Source organism: Schistocerca gregaria, chromosome 9 (genome assembly GCF_023897955.1).
Source record: "Schistocerca gregaria isolate iqSchGreg1 chromosome 9, iqSchGreg1.2, whole genome shotgun sequence".
Taxonomy (NCBI): Eukaryota; Metazoa; Arthropoda; class Insecta; order Orthoptera; family Acrididae; genus Schistocerca; species Schistocerca gregaria.
The window spans coordinates 188,481,743-188,496,133 of record NC_064928.1 but is presented as its reverse complement, the minus strand read 5'-3'; the positions used below and the strand labels follow the sequence as shown (position 1 = coordinate 188,496,133).

Genomic DNA, 14,391 nt, shown 5'->3' with positions numbered 1-14,391 from the left:
TATAATTGGACAGATAAAAATCTACTCACCAAGTGGTGGCAGAACACGCACGTAAAAGGAGGTTATGATTAGGCAAGCTTTCAGAGCCAGTGACTCTTTCTTCAGGAGAAGGTTGAAAGGAAAGGAAGAGCGGTGAAAGAAAAGGACTGGAGAGGTTTAAGAAAATGGGTAGGAGCTACTTGATTGAGAAGTAGCGGCTCTGGTCTCAGAAAATGGCATCCGGCCGGGAGAGTGGTGTGCTGACCACATGCCACTCCATATCCACATCTACTGATGCCTAGGGGCTGAGGATGACATGGCGGCTGGTCGATACTGTTGGGCCTTCATGATCTGTTTGAGGGGAGTTTTAGTTTAGTTTTTTTTAGTAGATCTTAAAAGTCACCCAGAACTGTGGGTCAGGGGAAGACTTACCAGACGGCATGAGAAGGAAAGACTGAGTCTCTCCTCTGACCCATGGTTCTGTGTGACTTTCCCAAAATCTACCCCTTTTCCTAGACCTCTCCAGTCCTTTTCGTTCACCCTCTTTGTTCGCCTTCAACCCTTCTGCCTGAAGAAGGAGCCACTGGCTCCGAAAGCTTGCCTAATTACAACCTTCTTTTATGTGTGTGTCCTGCCGTCACTTGATGAGTATATTTTTTATCTATCCAATTGCATTATTTTGTCAAAAATTCATTGATTTTGTCGGTGGATTTAGTAGATGATACATGGGATCTGGGTGCTGTAGGATGGAAACTCTTACTGCAATTATGCCTATTTCATGCTTTTTGTCTAATTCAGGAGCAAAACATACATGGTTATGGGACGTGACAAGCAACTGTTTATTTTATTGTAGCATCCAAAACTAGAACCGGAAGTAGTCCTGGATCAAGTAGCTAGTAATCTAGGTATATTCAAGCTTTTACATGTTACTCCTTAAAAACGGTATTTTGGTATTAATGAGCAGAGAGTGTTTGCTATTTATGATCTTCCACATTTGTTCCAATGTGTACAGAACAGACAGTGAAGTGGTGACGTCACTTTCAATAATGCTGTTGTTCAGTGTAAAGAGATCCAGAAGACATTCAACATTGACAAGAAGCACAAAAAGAGCAGAAAAATTCACTGATAGCCGTTTGTAACCAGACTCATTCCAGAAAATTAATGTGTAAATGACAGTTTCGGTCCTAAGCCACTGTATTGCTGCAGCTGTCAGAACTTACGTAGCAACTAAATAATTGCACATTGATACAGCAGAGAACACAGATAGTTTTATAGAACTTAAGAACAATTTATTTGAAGTTTTCAAAAGCAGTACAGCATTTTCTTCTAGTGTCAATAGGCTAGGGTGACCAGACATCCTGTATTTTATGGGATTGTCCCATTGTCTCAGCAAAATACTAATGGGACATGTATTATCACATCTTCCATTACCCGTAATATACATTTTGAAAAACTGTGTTTCTAAGTAATGTGTTGCATAACCAAATGTTGCACAAATTGATCGTACCCAAAGAATAAGATAAGTTCACTCTTTGATTAAGCCAAACTTAATGAGGAGTGATTTGTAAAGTTATTTGATTGACAGCATAAAACACTTTTACGTGGCAAGCAGTTTTATCACTTCCACTTTCTTTGTGCGTTACCTACTGCTTCAGGTTACCGCATTTAGAAGTGTTATTTTAGACCGTCAGACTCAAAGTTTATGTTACTTGGTGTGACATATTGTTAACTTTTCACTGATATGCCAATGAAATGTTAGTATTTACTGATAAAATTAAAGTTGAGTTTCCATTTCTGAAGTTAAAACAGCGAAGTGAGAAATTATTTTGCACGCTTGTTTCCACGTGACAGCAATAATACAATAAAAGATTTACTTGCTTACTAATGTAATGTATTTTAATATTCTTTTTAGTGCAAGTTTTAACAAAAAGCTCACTGGTCTATGTAGTTGTAGCACATACCATGTGTTTTAACAAAGAACTACTGCATACAGGGTGAAAAGTATTTAAACTGACAAACTCTGGGAGGTTGTAGGGGACATCAAAACAAATATTTTCCCCTAATGTCATTTTTTCCTATGAGGAGTATTTAAACTGGTAGAGCAAGATTTCTCTGGTGGCAAATTAATTAAACCAACAAACAGTTTTCCAATTTTTTATGACCAAGAGGTAACGCATTAACACAACCCACTTTCAATTACAGTAGATTTTCAAAAGTGCCTCCATTAACACGTAAACAAAGATTACACCGTCGGATCATGTTCTGTCTGACACGGGCAAAAACCCCAGGAGTATCCTGAATTGTTCCTGTTGCTGCTACTATCCGGGCAAACAGATCCTCTTCTGATGCAACAAGAGTTGAGTAAACAAGGTTGCGCATCTCTCCCCACACAAAAAAGTCCGGAGGGGCATATCTGGGTATCAAGCACATGGTACAGGACCACCTCTGCCAATCCACATTTCTGGGAACCGTCGGTCCAGAAATCGACACACACGATGACTGAAATGTGCCGGCGCCCCATCATGTTGGAACCACATGCGTTGTCTTGTAGGGAGCGGGACGTCTTCCAGCAATTCTGGCAATACTCTGGTGAGAAAATTGTAATAGTGCATGTGCCATTTAATGGCCTAGGTAGCAGATACGGCCCAATTAAACAGTCCCCAACAACACAGACCCACACATTAATGAAGAACCACTCTTGATGAGCACTAGTAGCTGTGGCATGTGGGTTATCCTCACTCCAAACATGCAAATTGTGCATGCTGAAGACTCCATCTCGCTCGAACGTTGCTTCATCGGTAAACAACACAGAGGATGGAAATGTACGATACATTTCACATTGTTCTATGTACCACTGCGAAAACTGTGCTCTGGGTGGATAATCAACTGGTTCCAGGTTGTGGACACACTGTAAGTATAATGGAAGTAACAATTGCTTTCAAAGGACTGTTCTTACATCTGTCTGATTCGTCCCCGTGTTACGTGCAATTGCACGAGTGCTGATTGAAGGATGCCACTCCACATGCTGCAAGACAGCTTTCTCAAATTTCAGCGTTCTTATGCAACGGTGTCCCTGTCCAGGTAATCTACTAAGTGACCCGGTCTCACGCAGACGTTGGTACACAGCAGCAAAGGTTGTATGACGCGGGATACGCTGATTAGGATATTGTTGATAAACCCGCTGTGCAGCTCGTCTGTTGTGGTGCGCTACATAGTACGCACCAACCATATCAGTGTACTCACTCCAGGCGTATCGCTCCATTAGTAAACAGAGACAATGCACTACTACATTGGTGGACAGTAGTTGCCTACAACTGAAGAGCGTAATACACCCTCTAACAACTGAAGAGTGTAATATGGCCTCCACCGGTTTAAATAATCCTCCTAGGAAAAAAAATGACATTAGGGAAAAATATTTGTTATGATGTCCTGTACAACCTCCCAGAGCTTGTCGGTTTAAATACTTTCCACCCTGTAGGTATTGTATTAATGAAAGTATCACAAAATGTTGATTCATTTCAACTTCTAATTTGTGTCCCATGTTTTGATATTGGAAATATGGATACTGGACTGTAGGTGTGCCTGGTCAGAGCAATGTTCAATGGATATACTAGATAGGGCAAAAAAAGCTTAAGTAATGTTCATAAAATTGATGAAAAGACAGGCAAAATCACACTACTTTCATGCATTATAGGATTGATTTAAACTGTTAATACTATGAATCAATTTTTTTGTAGAGAGCTGGGGGGCTGAGATCACAAGCAGCTGGCCGTGACTTTATAGTTTATCTAAAACCTCGCAGAAACCGGAATAGTGTTCGACATACGAGTGCCATCAGTGTTCACCTCCGGTGGTGTAACGGCATGATCCTGACTCGGTGACGGCAACTGGCAACTGCCACCAGATTGTTTCTGTTGTGGCTGTTAAGGCAACAGAGAACTATTCCATCACCTGGCCAACAGCTTCTGTCACCGCAGCACAGGATAATGTGGCTGTCGAATATGGTGAAACGAAAGCGGAAGTTTTCAACTTCATGTCCAAGAAATCGTTCACGCAAGAGAATTGTACAAACGGATGATGCTGTAGTATACAGAGAAGCTGCAGCATTAGAAAATTGCAGTGAAATGCAGGAAGATCTGCAGCTGATAGGCACTTGGTGCAGGGAGTGGCAACTGACCCTTAACATTGACAAATGTAATGTATTGCGAATACATACTCTAGGAGAGTGTTTCCTCTAAATAAATAGTTTTTTTTTTTTTTTTTAAAGAGATGTAATACCATTCAAAAAGATCTGCTGTCACGTCTGCTTTGGCTAGTGTCTAAAAAGAATTCCATCTGACTTATTAACAATTTTAAAGTTTCAGAGAAGCATCATGAGAGGCAAATTTTGAGTCAAACCCACATTCCTCTTGTTGCATGTTAAAATTTGCTTCTTTTGCCAAAATACAGAGGAGTTTACACAATATCACCTCACTAATGAGTTGTCCTTGTTTGTCCTTTGATTTATCGTGATCTGTTACTGATTTTTAGTGGGGTTAGTTTTTACTTTTAGCTTTCAAACAAATACAAAGGAGATATAATAAGCAAAATAATGAATTTTGTAGGTTACCAATTACGTATTATATCTGGTTTTATCGAGTGCCAAGCTCCCTACAAATTACTGTAAATGCAATAGCGTAGTATTACTCAGGTCCAGTTCACTATCACAGAAAATAGACAAGTTTTAATAAAATTATTTCACTGGATTCCTTCAATTAATCTAACTGAATATTTTTACATAATTTCTTTCGCTCCGGCTATCAGACATTGTGCTGTGAAACAATATTATTAAATGCACTGCGTAATGGCGGCTAATTGTTAACAGTCAGAGATCACTGTTACTCACTCCCAGCAGCTGGAAACATGCTAAATAATTTTCATTAAATATTCTTTTCATAAGATAAATATGGCATAGGTTCTTGAAATAACACACAGAGATCACTTTATACTAATATATTCTTACTAGGATACAGTTTACACCATTAAATATTTGCAATTAAGTTACGACAGCACAATAGCTTGCATACCTTATTCCAGCTAACACCAGAACGAACAGAACAAAACAGACTAGACAGAAGAATGAGCATTGCATTGTATTTTATACTCTTACAAAGATAATATTTCTTTTAATTACTTACACATTATAATCTCATACAATAAAAATAATGTCTTTTCTGCATCTATCGATCCATATTGTTTATTTTTACAGTTAGTGTTATTACCTTTCGCAGATAAATCGATGTTTGCAATTCATTTTGAGTCACATCCAGTCATTTTTATTTATATTTCACCTCGATAATGGTAAATATTGCAAAAGGGACACTACAATGGTCACCTTGCTAGGGTGGATGTGGAAAGGGCCGACTTAATAACTTCAAAAAAATGTGAGTGTAGGCTTCAGTTCAAGACGGCACTTCCCGTCCAGTGCGTGGCATTTCCCTTACAATGCCTGCCCGCAACTTCCACCACTACCGCTCTCCCCCCCACTTGCCCTGCCGATTGTACGTCTACCTGTTAGGTTATTATGTGCATGCTCTATCTTGTTTATTGAATGGAACACAAAATGGTGCAGACTACAACAACAGGGAAGCAACAGCTGGAGATGAGAAAAGGTCCGTAGCAAAGTTCAAGTCCACTGTAGTGTGTAGTGTAGCATTGCAGATATGTTAAGTTACTGAGAGCAGAGTCCAAGCAGTGTAGCGTAACCAGGTCTGAGGTGCAGCATGGTACGGTGACAGTAGCAAGACAAAGAATAATTGTTAGAAACTGGGATAGGTCCATATATAGGCCAGTGTAGTGGTCACCAGTTGTTGGTGTTACTGTCAAGTTAGTGCACCTGTCTGGTGTTACAGACTTGCACTGGAGGGTGACAGTGGAGCCTCTGTTGTCGGCCCCAGATCCATTTCTGGCGAGCTCGAGCTCGCGTGAGGAGCCGCTGGGCTGCTTGCGCTACCAGCCTGGAGTGCTAAGCTGAGAGCTTGGTGGATGTCAAATGGTAGTTCTAAATGCAGATTTACCCCATTTTTCGTTATCATCAAAGTTTTTATTTCTCCTTCCTGTACATTTGCTTTACTTCTCACTTAATATGCAGATTAAATAACATTGCAGATAGGCTATGACCCTGTCTCACTCTCTTCTCGATCACTGCTTCCCTTTCATGTTCTTTTACTCTTATAACTGTAGACTGTTTGGTGCATAAATTGTAAATAGCCTTATGTTCCCTGTATTTATACCCGTCACCTTCATAATTTAAACTGTGTGTTCCAGTCAACATTGTCAGAAGCTGTTTCTAAACCTGTAAGTGCTGTAATTGTAGGTTTCCCTTTCTTTAACCTACCTTCTAAGTTAAGTTGTATGGTCAGTATTGCTTGTGTGTTTCTACATTTGGCCAGAACGTGAATTTGCATCCTCTAAGATTAACTTGTATCAGTTTTTTCATTCTTATGTAAATAATCCGTGTAAGTATTTCAGTACAATAACGTATTAAAGTGATGGTTTGGTAATATTCCCAGCTTTCAGGACCCGACTTCTTTGGAATTGTAATCATTATATTCTTCTCAGAGTCTGAAGGTATTCCGCCTGTCTCTAATATTTTGCACACCACGAGAAATAGTTTTAGAATTCCTGGCTCCCTCGAGGATGTAAAAATTATGAAGGAATACCATTTCCTCAGCTCTTTCTGCACTATCGTATGCCCCAGCTCGGCTTCATCTGAATCCTCTTCTGGTTTTATAATTTTATCTTAAAATTCATTTCCCTTGTACAGCCCTATTATATATTCTTTCCATCTTTTGGGCTTACCTTCTTTGCTGAGTACTGGCTTTCCATCTGAGCTCTTGATATCACACAGTTGCTTCTCTGATCCAAATGTATCTTTAATTTCCCTATAGCCAGCTTCTAACTTTCCCAGGTATGCATGCTTCTACAGCCTCACATCTGTCCCCTAGCCATTCCTCCTCAGTCATTTTGCACCTTCTGTCAGCCCCAGTTTTCAGATGCCTGTACTCTCTTTCACGTGCTTCATTTACTGCTTTCTTGTATTTTTTCAATTTGTCAATTAAACTCAGTATTCAGCCTTATCTTGTTACCTGTTTGCTCCTCTGCTACCTTCACTGTATCATCTGCTAGTTACCCAGTCATCATCTACTTCTGTATTCCTTTCCCCAATTCGTCAAATGTTGCCTAATGCTCCCTCTTAAACTCTCAACAACCTCTGGTCCATTTAGTTTATCCATACCCATCTCTTTAATTCTGTACTTTTAAATTAATAAAGTCTTTAAATTCCAGGTATTTGACTTTGAACTTTCTCCAGAAGACATGTATTCACTGGAAGCTTTGGATAAAGGAGAACGGGGCCGACAAGTGAATGGTGCAATTTTTCCAGGGTAAGTTTTTACGACTGATACTGGATGTCATTAAACTCCATTGTTCCTCAAAAACTACTTAGTCATTTTTATGATTTGTTAGGACACAGTTTGATTGCAATGACAGGTTTTTATTTTCTGCATAAAGATGATTATGTATTACTACACAAAATGCAGCCACTGTTCATTGTGATAGTCTTCTATAAATTGCAGAATGATTGTTATAAATTCTGTGATGGTTTCTGCTCTTCCACCTATAAACTCTGCCAGAGTGATACCATCCCAAAAGTCCAGCACAACCTCCAGTTCTGTTTACAGCCCTAGGCCCTTCCCCGAACCTCTCTGAATCTATTTCCCTTCTCACTCCTATGTGACCCCACATACCCACCTTACACATGCTCCCCAAAATCCACAAACCCAACAATCTTGGACACCCCATTGTGGCTGGTTATTGTGCACCCACTGAAAGAATTTCAACCCTCATTGACCAACTGCCCCTAATCTAGCCCGCATGCCTACATATCAACCACTTCTTTCACTGACTCTCCACCATCCCTACCTCTTTACCTCCTGAATTCCTATTCATCACTGTTGATGCCACCTCTGTATACACCAACATCCCTCACATCCATGGTCTTGCTGCTATTGAACACTACCTTTCCCAATGTCCTTCAGACTCCAAACCCATTGCCTCACTCCTCATAAATTACTACCTTCATCCTAATCCACAACTACTTCTCCTTTCAAGGGAAGGTGTACAAACAAATTCATGGCACAGGCTTGGGCACCTTTATGGCACCCTCCTATGTCAACCTGTTTATGGGCCATCTAGAGGAGACCTTCCTGTGCTCCCACAACCCCAAACCTCTAGACTAGTTCAGATTCATTGATAATACCTTCATGATCTGGACTCAGGGCCAAGATATCCTGCCTTCATTCCTTCACAACCTCAACATCTTCTACTCCATCCATTTCATCTGGCCGTCCTCAACCCAGCGCACCACCTTCCTGGATGTTGACCTCCTCCTCTCTGGTGGCTCCATCTGCACCTCTATCCACATTAAACCCACCAGCCACACTTGCGTTTCAACAGCTGTCATCCTTTCCATATCAAAAAATCTCTCCCATGCAGCCTGGCCACCTGGGGACAGCATGTCTGTAGTTACAGGAGCTCCCTTGCCAAGTATGCTGAAGAACTCACAAAAGCCTTCACAGACTGCCAATATCCCCCAGATCTTGTCCACAAACAGATTTCCCATGCCATATCCCCATACACTGCCAATCCCCCCACCACCCCCAACCCCCAAGAACCAGCTACAAAGACATTCCTCCTTCTTAACCCAGTATCACCCCAGACTGGAATAACTGAACAACATCCTTCATCAGAGCTTTGAAATGAGGACCTCATACCCGAGATAATTTCCACCTCTCCTGAAGTGGTGTTATGTCACCCACAACCTCAGTAACATCCTAGTCAATCCCTATGCCGCTCCCAGTGCCAACCCACCCGACCTCCACAACAGCCTAGTCCATCTCTATGCCACTCCCAGTCACACCCCATCAGGGAACAAGCCATTATGAAGCAGGCATGTCATTTACCAGCTCTGCTACAATCATTGCACAGTTTTTTTTGTCGGTGTAATTACCAATCTGCTGTCCACCAGGATGAACGGCCACTGCCAAACTTTGACTGAGAGCAAAGTAGATCACCCTGTGGCACAGCATGCAGCTGAGCATAACAAGCTCAATTTCAATGGCTTCTTTGCTGTTTGAGCCATCTGAATCCTCCCCTCTATCATCAGCTTTTCTGAAACAGGGAAGATGGGAGTTTTCTGTACAACACATCCTGTGTCTCCGTAATTATCCCAACCTCAACCTGCGGTAACATATTGTTCCCACACCCTCCATCCAGCAGTTTCCATCCACTCTGTCCTATCATCTCCTCCCATTCTCATCCCTCAGCCAACGCGCCCACCTGTCTTTCCTCAATTCCCACCTCCCTGCTCCACAACCTCCCGACATTGCACCTGTTCTAGTCCCTGCACACTCCACCAGATGCCCCCCCCCCCCCCCCCCCACCACCACCCATATGTTGCTATCCCTTCCCCTTCCCCACCCTTCCAGATTGCTGCTTCCATTCCACATGACAGTCGCATTCTGGTCTGAGCTGTCAGAGTTGGCGGTCAGAGCTGTTGGAGTTGTCAGTCGTGTGGGTGAGGAGTGTTTGCTTGTATGAATGAGCAATGTGTGTTTCTTTTTCTGATGAAGGCTGTGGCTGAAGGCTTATGAGTGAATGACTTTTAATTGTGCCTGTTGTGTCATCTTTACAGTAAGTAGCAATCTATCTTTTCCTACATTGTTGTTACTTTAAATGAAGATTTCTGTCACATGTTTACTTTTTTTAACAGTGTTGGAGTTTGCAAAGTGTAATAACTAGCTCTTCATTTCAAGTATTACATCTTGAATATCCTACATCAGCATATGTGTAATTGAAGGATTCAGCAGAAGAAAATGTTAAGCCCAAGAGCGTTAAATTCAAACAATGGAAAATCCAGGATGGAATGTAACAATATGAGAGAAGGAAAGTTGCTACTCACCATATAGCGGCGATGCTGAGTTGTGATAGGCACAATAAAAAGATTCACACAATCATAGCTTTTGGCCATTAAGGCTTTTGTCAGCAGTAGACAGACAGACAGACAGACACACACACACACACACACACACACACACACACACACACACACACACACACACAAAAGCGCAACTTGCACACACGTTTGCAGTCTCAGAGAGCAGTGTAGTTACAGGTCAGAGAGGCTGCAGACGTGTGTGCAAGTTGCGCTTGTGTGTGTGTGTGTGTGTGTGTGTGTGTGTGTGTGTGTGTGTGACGTGTGTGCAAGTTGCGCTTGTGTGTGTGTGTGTGTGTGTGTGTGTGTGTGTGTGTGTGTGTGTGTGTGCTGCTGACAAAGGCTTTAATGGCTGAAAGCCATGATTGTGTGAATCTTTTCATTATGCCTATCGCGAAATTCAAAGTCAAGTATATATAACAGTTTTCAGGATACAAAAGACAATTATAAGAGTAATGAAACAAGTGAGCAGCAGATCTTTAAAGATCCAAATATCTTACCCCTTCCCTGCATTTTTATATTGGAAGTAGTCATGCATGTCAAAAAAAGTATACTGAGAAAAGAAAACCTTTCTCCTCAAAACAAAAGTGTCCATGATTATAGTACCAGGTCAGAGAGTGACATACGTGTTAATCATTGGAACACCACACTATGCCAAAATGGTGTATATCGTGTAGGAACAAAACTATACAAGAGGTTACCAAGACATATAAAATCTCTTCCTGAACTACAGAGCTTTAAAAAGTCTGTGACAGCCTACCTTCTGAAAAACTGCTACTATTCAATCTCACAGTATCTCACACAAGAAAAAATGTAATTTGTAGCTTTAACAGTAGAAATAAGTTAAAAATATACAGTATTTTAAAAATTGTAATTATTAACTGTATAGACCCTATTTGTTATGAAAATTTAAATAATGTATGTTTGATGTTTGAAAAACCATTAGATAAAAAGTTTTTCTGTCCAATATCCTGTGTACAATATATGTACTGAAAAAAAGATATGGACAAATAAATAAAGAAAATAAAGAAAACTATAGCACAAAACTATTTAGTTGGCATTGTTTTCTGGCATTCCATATGGAATTAGGTGTTACCAAGATGTGGTGCAGTCGAAAACAAAACAGATAATGTGATCAGCCTAACCCTTAACTACCTAGGGTTAGCACTTTCTTCTACCAACCCTTCAGTTTTATTATTGTCAGTGTCCTATATACTTGTGAGTGAGTTTTATTTCACAGATGTTTAAACATAATTTGTATGAAAAACAGCTCACACACACAATTTTTCATAAATGTATAAGACGTATTTATGATGCTTATTGGTTAGAATGCTTTATGATTAAGGAAAGAAACGAAAGCTTTAAAAAAGGTGTGTAGTACAGAAAATGTTACTGACATTAAAACTAAGCCGTGATTGTTACCTTTCTGCACTCTTAATGACTGGTTTATCTTCATACTTTTAATAATTTTTCTTTGTAATGTTCTCCCCAACTTATGTTTCTTAAATTTTCAGACAAGAAAATCATCCTGAATATCCATGGAAGTACCGCTATTAATGAGATATTGTTGTGAAAACATTGTCCAACAATGAGAAGACAGTGAAATGCAGTAGCATCTTAATTGGTGGTTAATGCACTGCAAGAGTTTTAAATATCTAGAAAAAACAATAGTGTAAAATAAATGCCTGAGAGCAATTTCTAAACAAGTGGGACAGTCCAAGGTCACGGAGACACCAACATTATCAAGCAGCTGTGTGTCAATGCAATACCACATACCTAGACAGTAAGGCATTACAGCTCGAGTATGATGTCATACGCTACGGACAAGCCTTTAGCATTAACTCACTGCAGTGATATGATTGCACTAACATTTTTGATGAACAATGAACACTGCTGACTAAATTTTATTCTGGTTGCTCATCTGATATAGATGAAGTTACTGTGAATTATATTTTTGTATTATTAAAACAAAGTGCAAGGTGTTGCATTTTCTAAAGATATTGTAGAAGGCATAACGTGGTGTGCTTGTTTTATAGTTTTATATGTGGTGATTTTTTTTTATTGCCATAATGTTTTCATAACTTTGATAGAGTAAATAACAACAAGAAATGTGCATCTTGTAGTTGCAAATAAGTAGCGAACCTGGCAATTCCGTTTCTCGTAAATAGCTAGCAAACCTGGCAATACTTCACAATTGCTCAATATGCATGGGAATTGGAGGTACATCCTAATACCCAGCTCCCCTCTCCCCCCTTCCTCCTGCCTTCCCCCTCCCTCTGTTGTTCTCCTCCATGCCCGTTTCTCTGTCATATATATAGTTGAGATTTTTGCTAATAAGATTTCCTCCTTATATATTACATGTATTTATTTATATACTATATATTAAAAACAAAGATTCTAAGACTTACCAAGCGGGAAAGTGCCGGTAGATAGGCACAATGAATAAAACACACAAACACACACACAGAATTTCGAGCTTTCGCAACCGGCAGCTGCTTCGTCTTTCCTGACGAAGCAGCCGCCGGTTGCGAAAGCTCGAAATTCTGTGTGTGTGTGTTTGTGTGTTTTATTCATTGTGGCTATCTACCGGCGCTTTCCCGCTTGGTAAGTCTTGGAATCTTTGTTTTTAATATATTTTTCCCATGTGGAAGTTTCTTTCTATTTTATTTATATACTATATATATTTAAAAATATGTTCATTAGAGTACTATATAAAAATTTTAAGTGAATTGGTCAAGAACTTTGTAATTATTTTGACCAACATGTATTGGCAATACATGACTAATTGTAATTGAAATGCAATTGCCTATTTAATTGTACTGCAGACAAATGGTGATACTGGAAACCAGTAATTTAATAACAATAAAGCTAGTATTAACCCATCACATTTTTCATTAATAAAAAGTTAGTTTACTAGAACCAGTTCACAGACACACACAAGGAGCATGCTCTGATGGGTGATACTACCGGTGATTCTGAACATAAAACTTATGCCCTTTTCTTAACCGTCTCCAGGTAAACTAATGAAAACAGCTAGGAAATGCAAAGGTGCAGGTGACAGTAAATTAAGATACTATTTTTTTATGACTTGTTTAACTGTGTACATTTCCTCACAGAAGATGTTAAACAGTCTACCGCCAACTTCAATGCACGTTTCTGCTCTTGTAGACAGGTGTTGTGTCGCCGATCAGAGCTCAGTTTTGCATTCCTTTACCTGGGCACAAGCATGTAAAATATGAGCGAGGTGTTACATTGACCCGGACATGGCAGATGCAGAGGGACAATAATGGAGTTACACTGTCACCTGAGATCTTGACCGTGATGTGGTCCTCATCTGCATCTGCTGACAGCTGGAAAGTGCCCATTAGTTGAATGTGAGTTGCGGGTTGCGCTATCGGAAAGACGAACGCTGTGTAATCCCGTATCTCAGTATTTTAAGGCCCAAGATATTGACTGTACACATTGTAGATAGGGTGGGATGGGGGAAATGAAAGGATAGAGAAAGAAGTGTCACACAGGGGCATGATATCATTGTACACTTTACCCACTGTATCCTGTAAAGAGGCATCATTTACACCACCGGAGAGAGAAACGTCCTTGTTCCAGGCCATAACGTCACAGTTAGGGAGGGTCGTCGGCTATTGTCCAGGCCAGTTTCTGTTCACGACTTAGAAATAATGTGAGACCCAGCCACTTTGTGACACATTAAGATCTCACACCATGTATTTTGGGAAGAATTCAAGACACCACACAAAATCTTAAGACTTGTTATTAGTTAAAATAGAGGGAAGATCCTGTGGGAGACCCAGTTCAACCCTCAGATCATCATATAAAACACACTCGGTTAAAAGATGTCATACTGACAGCTGTGTCCTGCATCTCTGACATACTGGGTCCTCCTCCCAGCATATGAGGAAACCATGCAGCAATGGACGATGTCCCACTCTTAGCTGAGTAAGGGGTACTTTGTCACACCGCGAGCAGATGGAGATGATCCATGGTCACACTGGAGTCTTGATGGAATGTAGCTTATTGTTCCTCACTTCCAGCCACTGGGACTCCCACCAACAAATGGCCTTCATAGTCACAAATGAAGTGACAGCCCATAGAGGGACTGAACGGGGACAGGAGGAGGAAGGGAACAAGCCTCCTTAGCACCAGCATCAGAGAGTTCATTTCCCTGGATGCCTATATGCCCTGGAACCCAGCAAAAAATGACTTCCTTCTTTTGCCTGAACAAGAGAAGGAGAGTGTCCTGCACTTGTTGCACCATCCGATCTGCTGGGCACATCTGTCCAACCGCGAGAAGGGCACTTTGAGAATCGGAGGTCTGGGGTACAATGCTGCTTGTAAGCAGTCAGTTCTAAAAGCAGTCTAGG

The 14,391-nt window shown here is 40.6% G+C and overlaps 1 protein-coding gene across 1 annotated transcript in view; it reads left to right on the top strand.

Annotated features, from left to right (window-relative positions):
• The window catches only part of LOC126292108 (1,5-anhydro-D-fructose reductase-like), a 76,346-nt gene extending 63,452 nt beyond the window's left edge, over positions 1 to 12,894 (top strand). The window contains exons 6-7 of the mRNA XM_049985935.1: positions 7,306 to 7,403; positions 11,527 to 12,894. Coding sequence (XP_049841892.1) covers positions 7,306 to 7,403; positions 11,527 to 11,569 — 141 coding nt within the window. The 3' untranslated portion in view covers positions 11,570 to 12,894. The remainder of the gene's footprint in view (positions 1 to 7,305; positions 7,404 to 11,526) is intronic.
• The last annotated feature ends 1,497 nt before the right edge of the window (positions 12,895 to 14,391 follow it).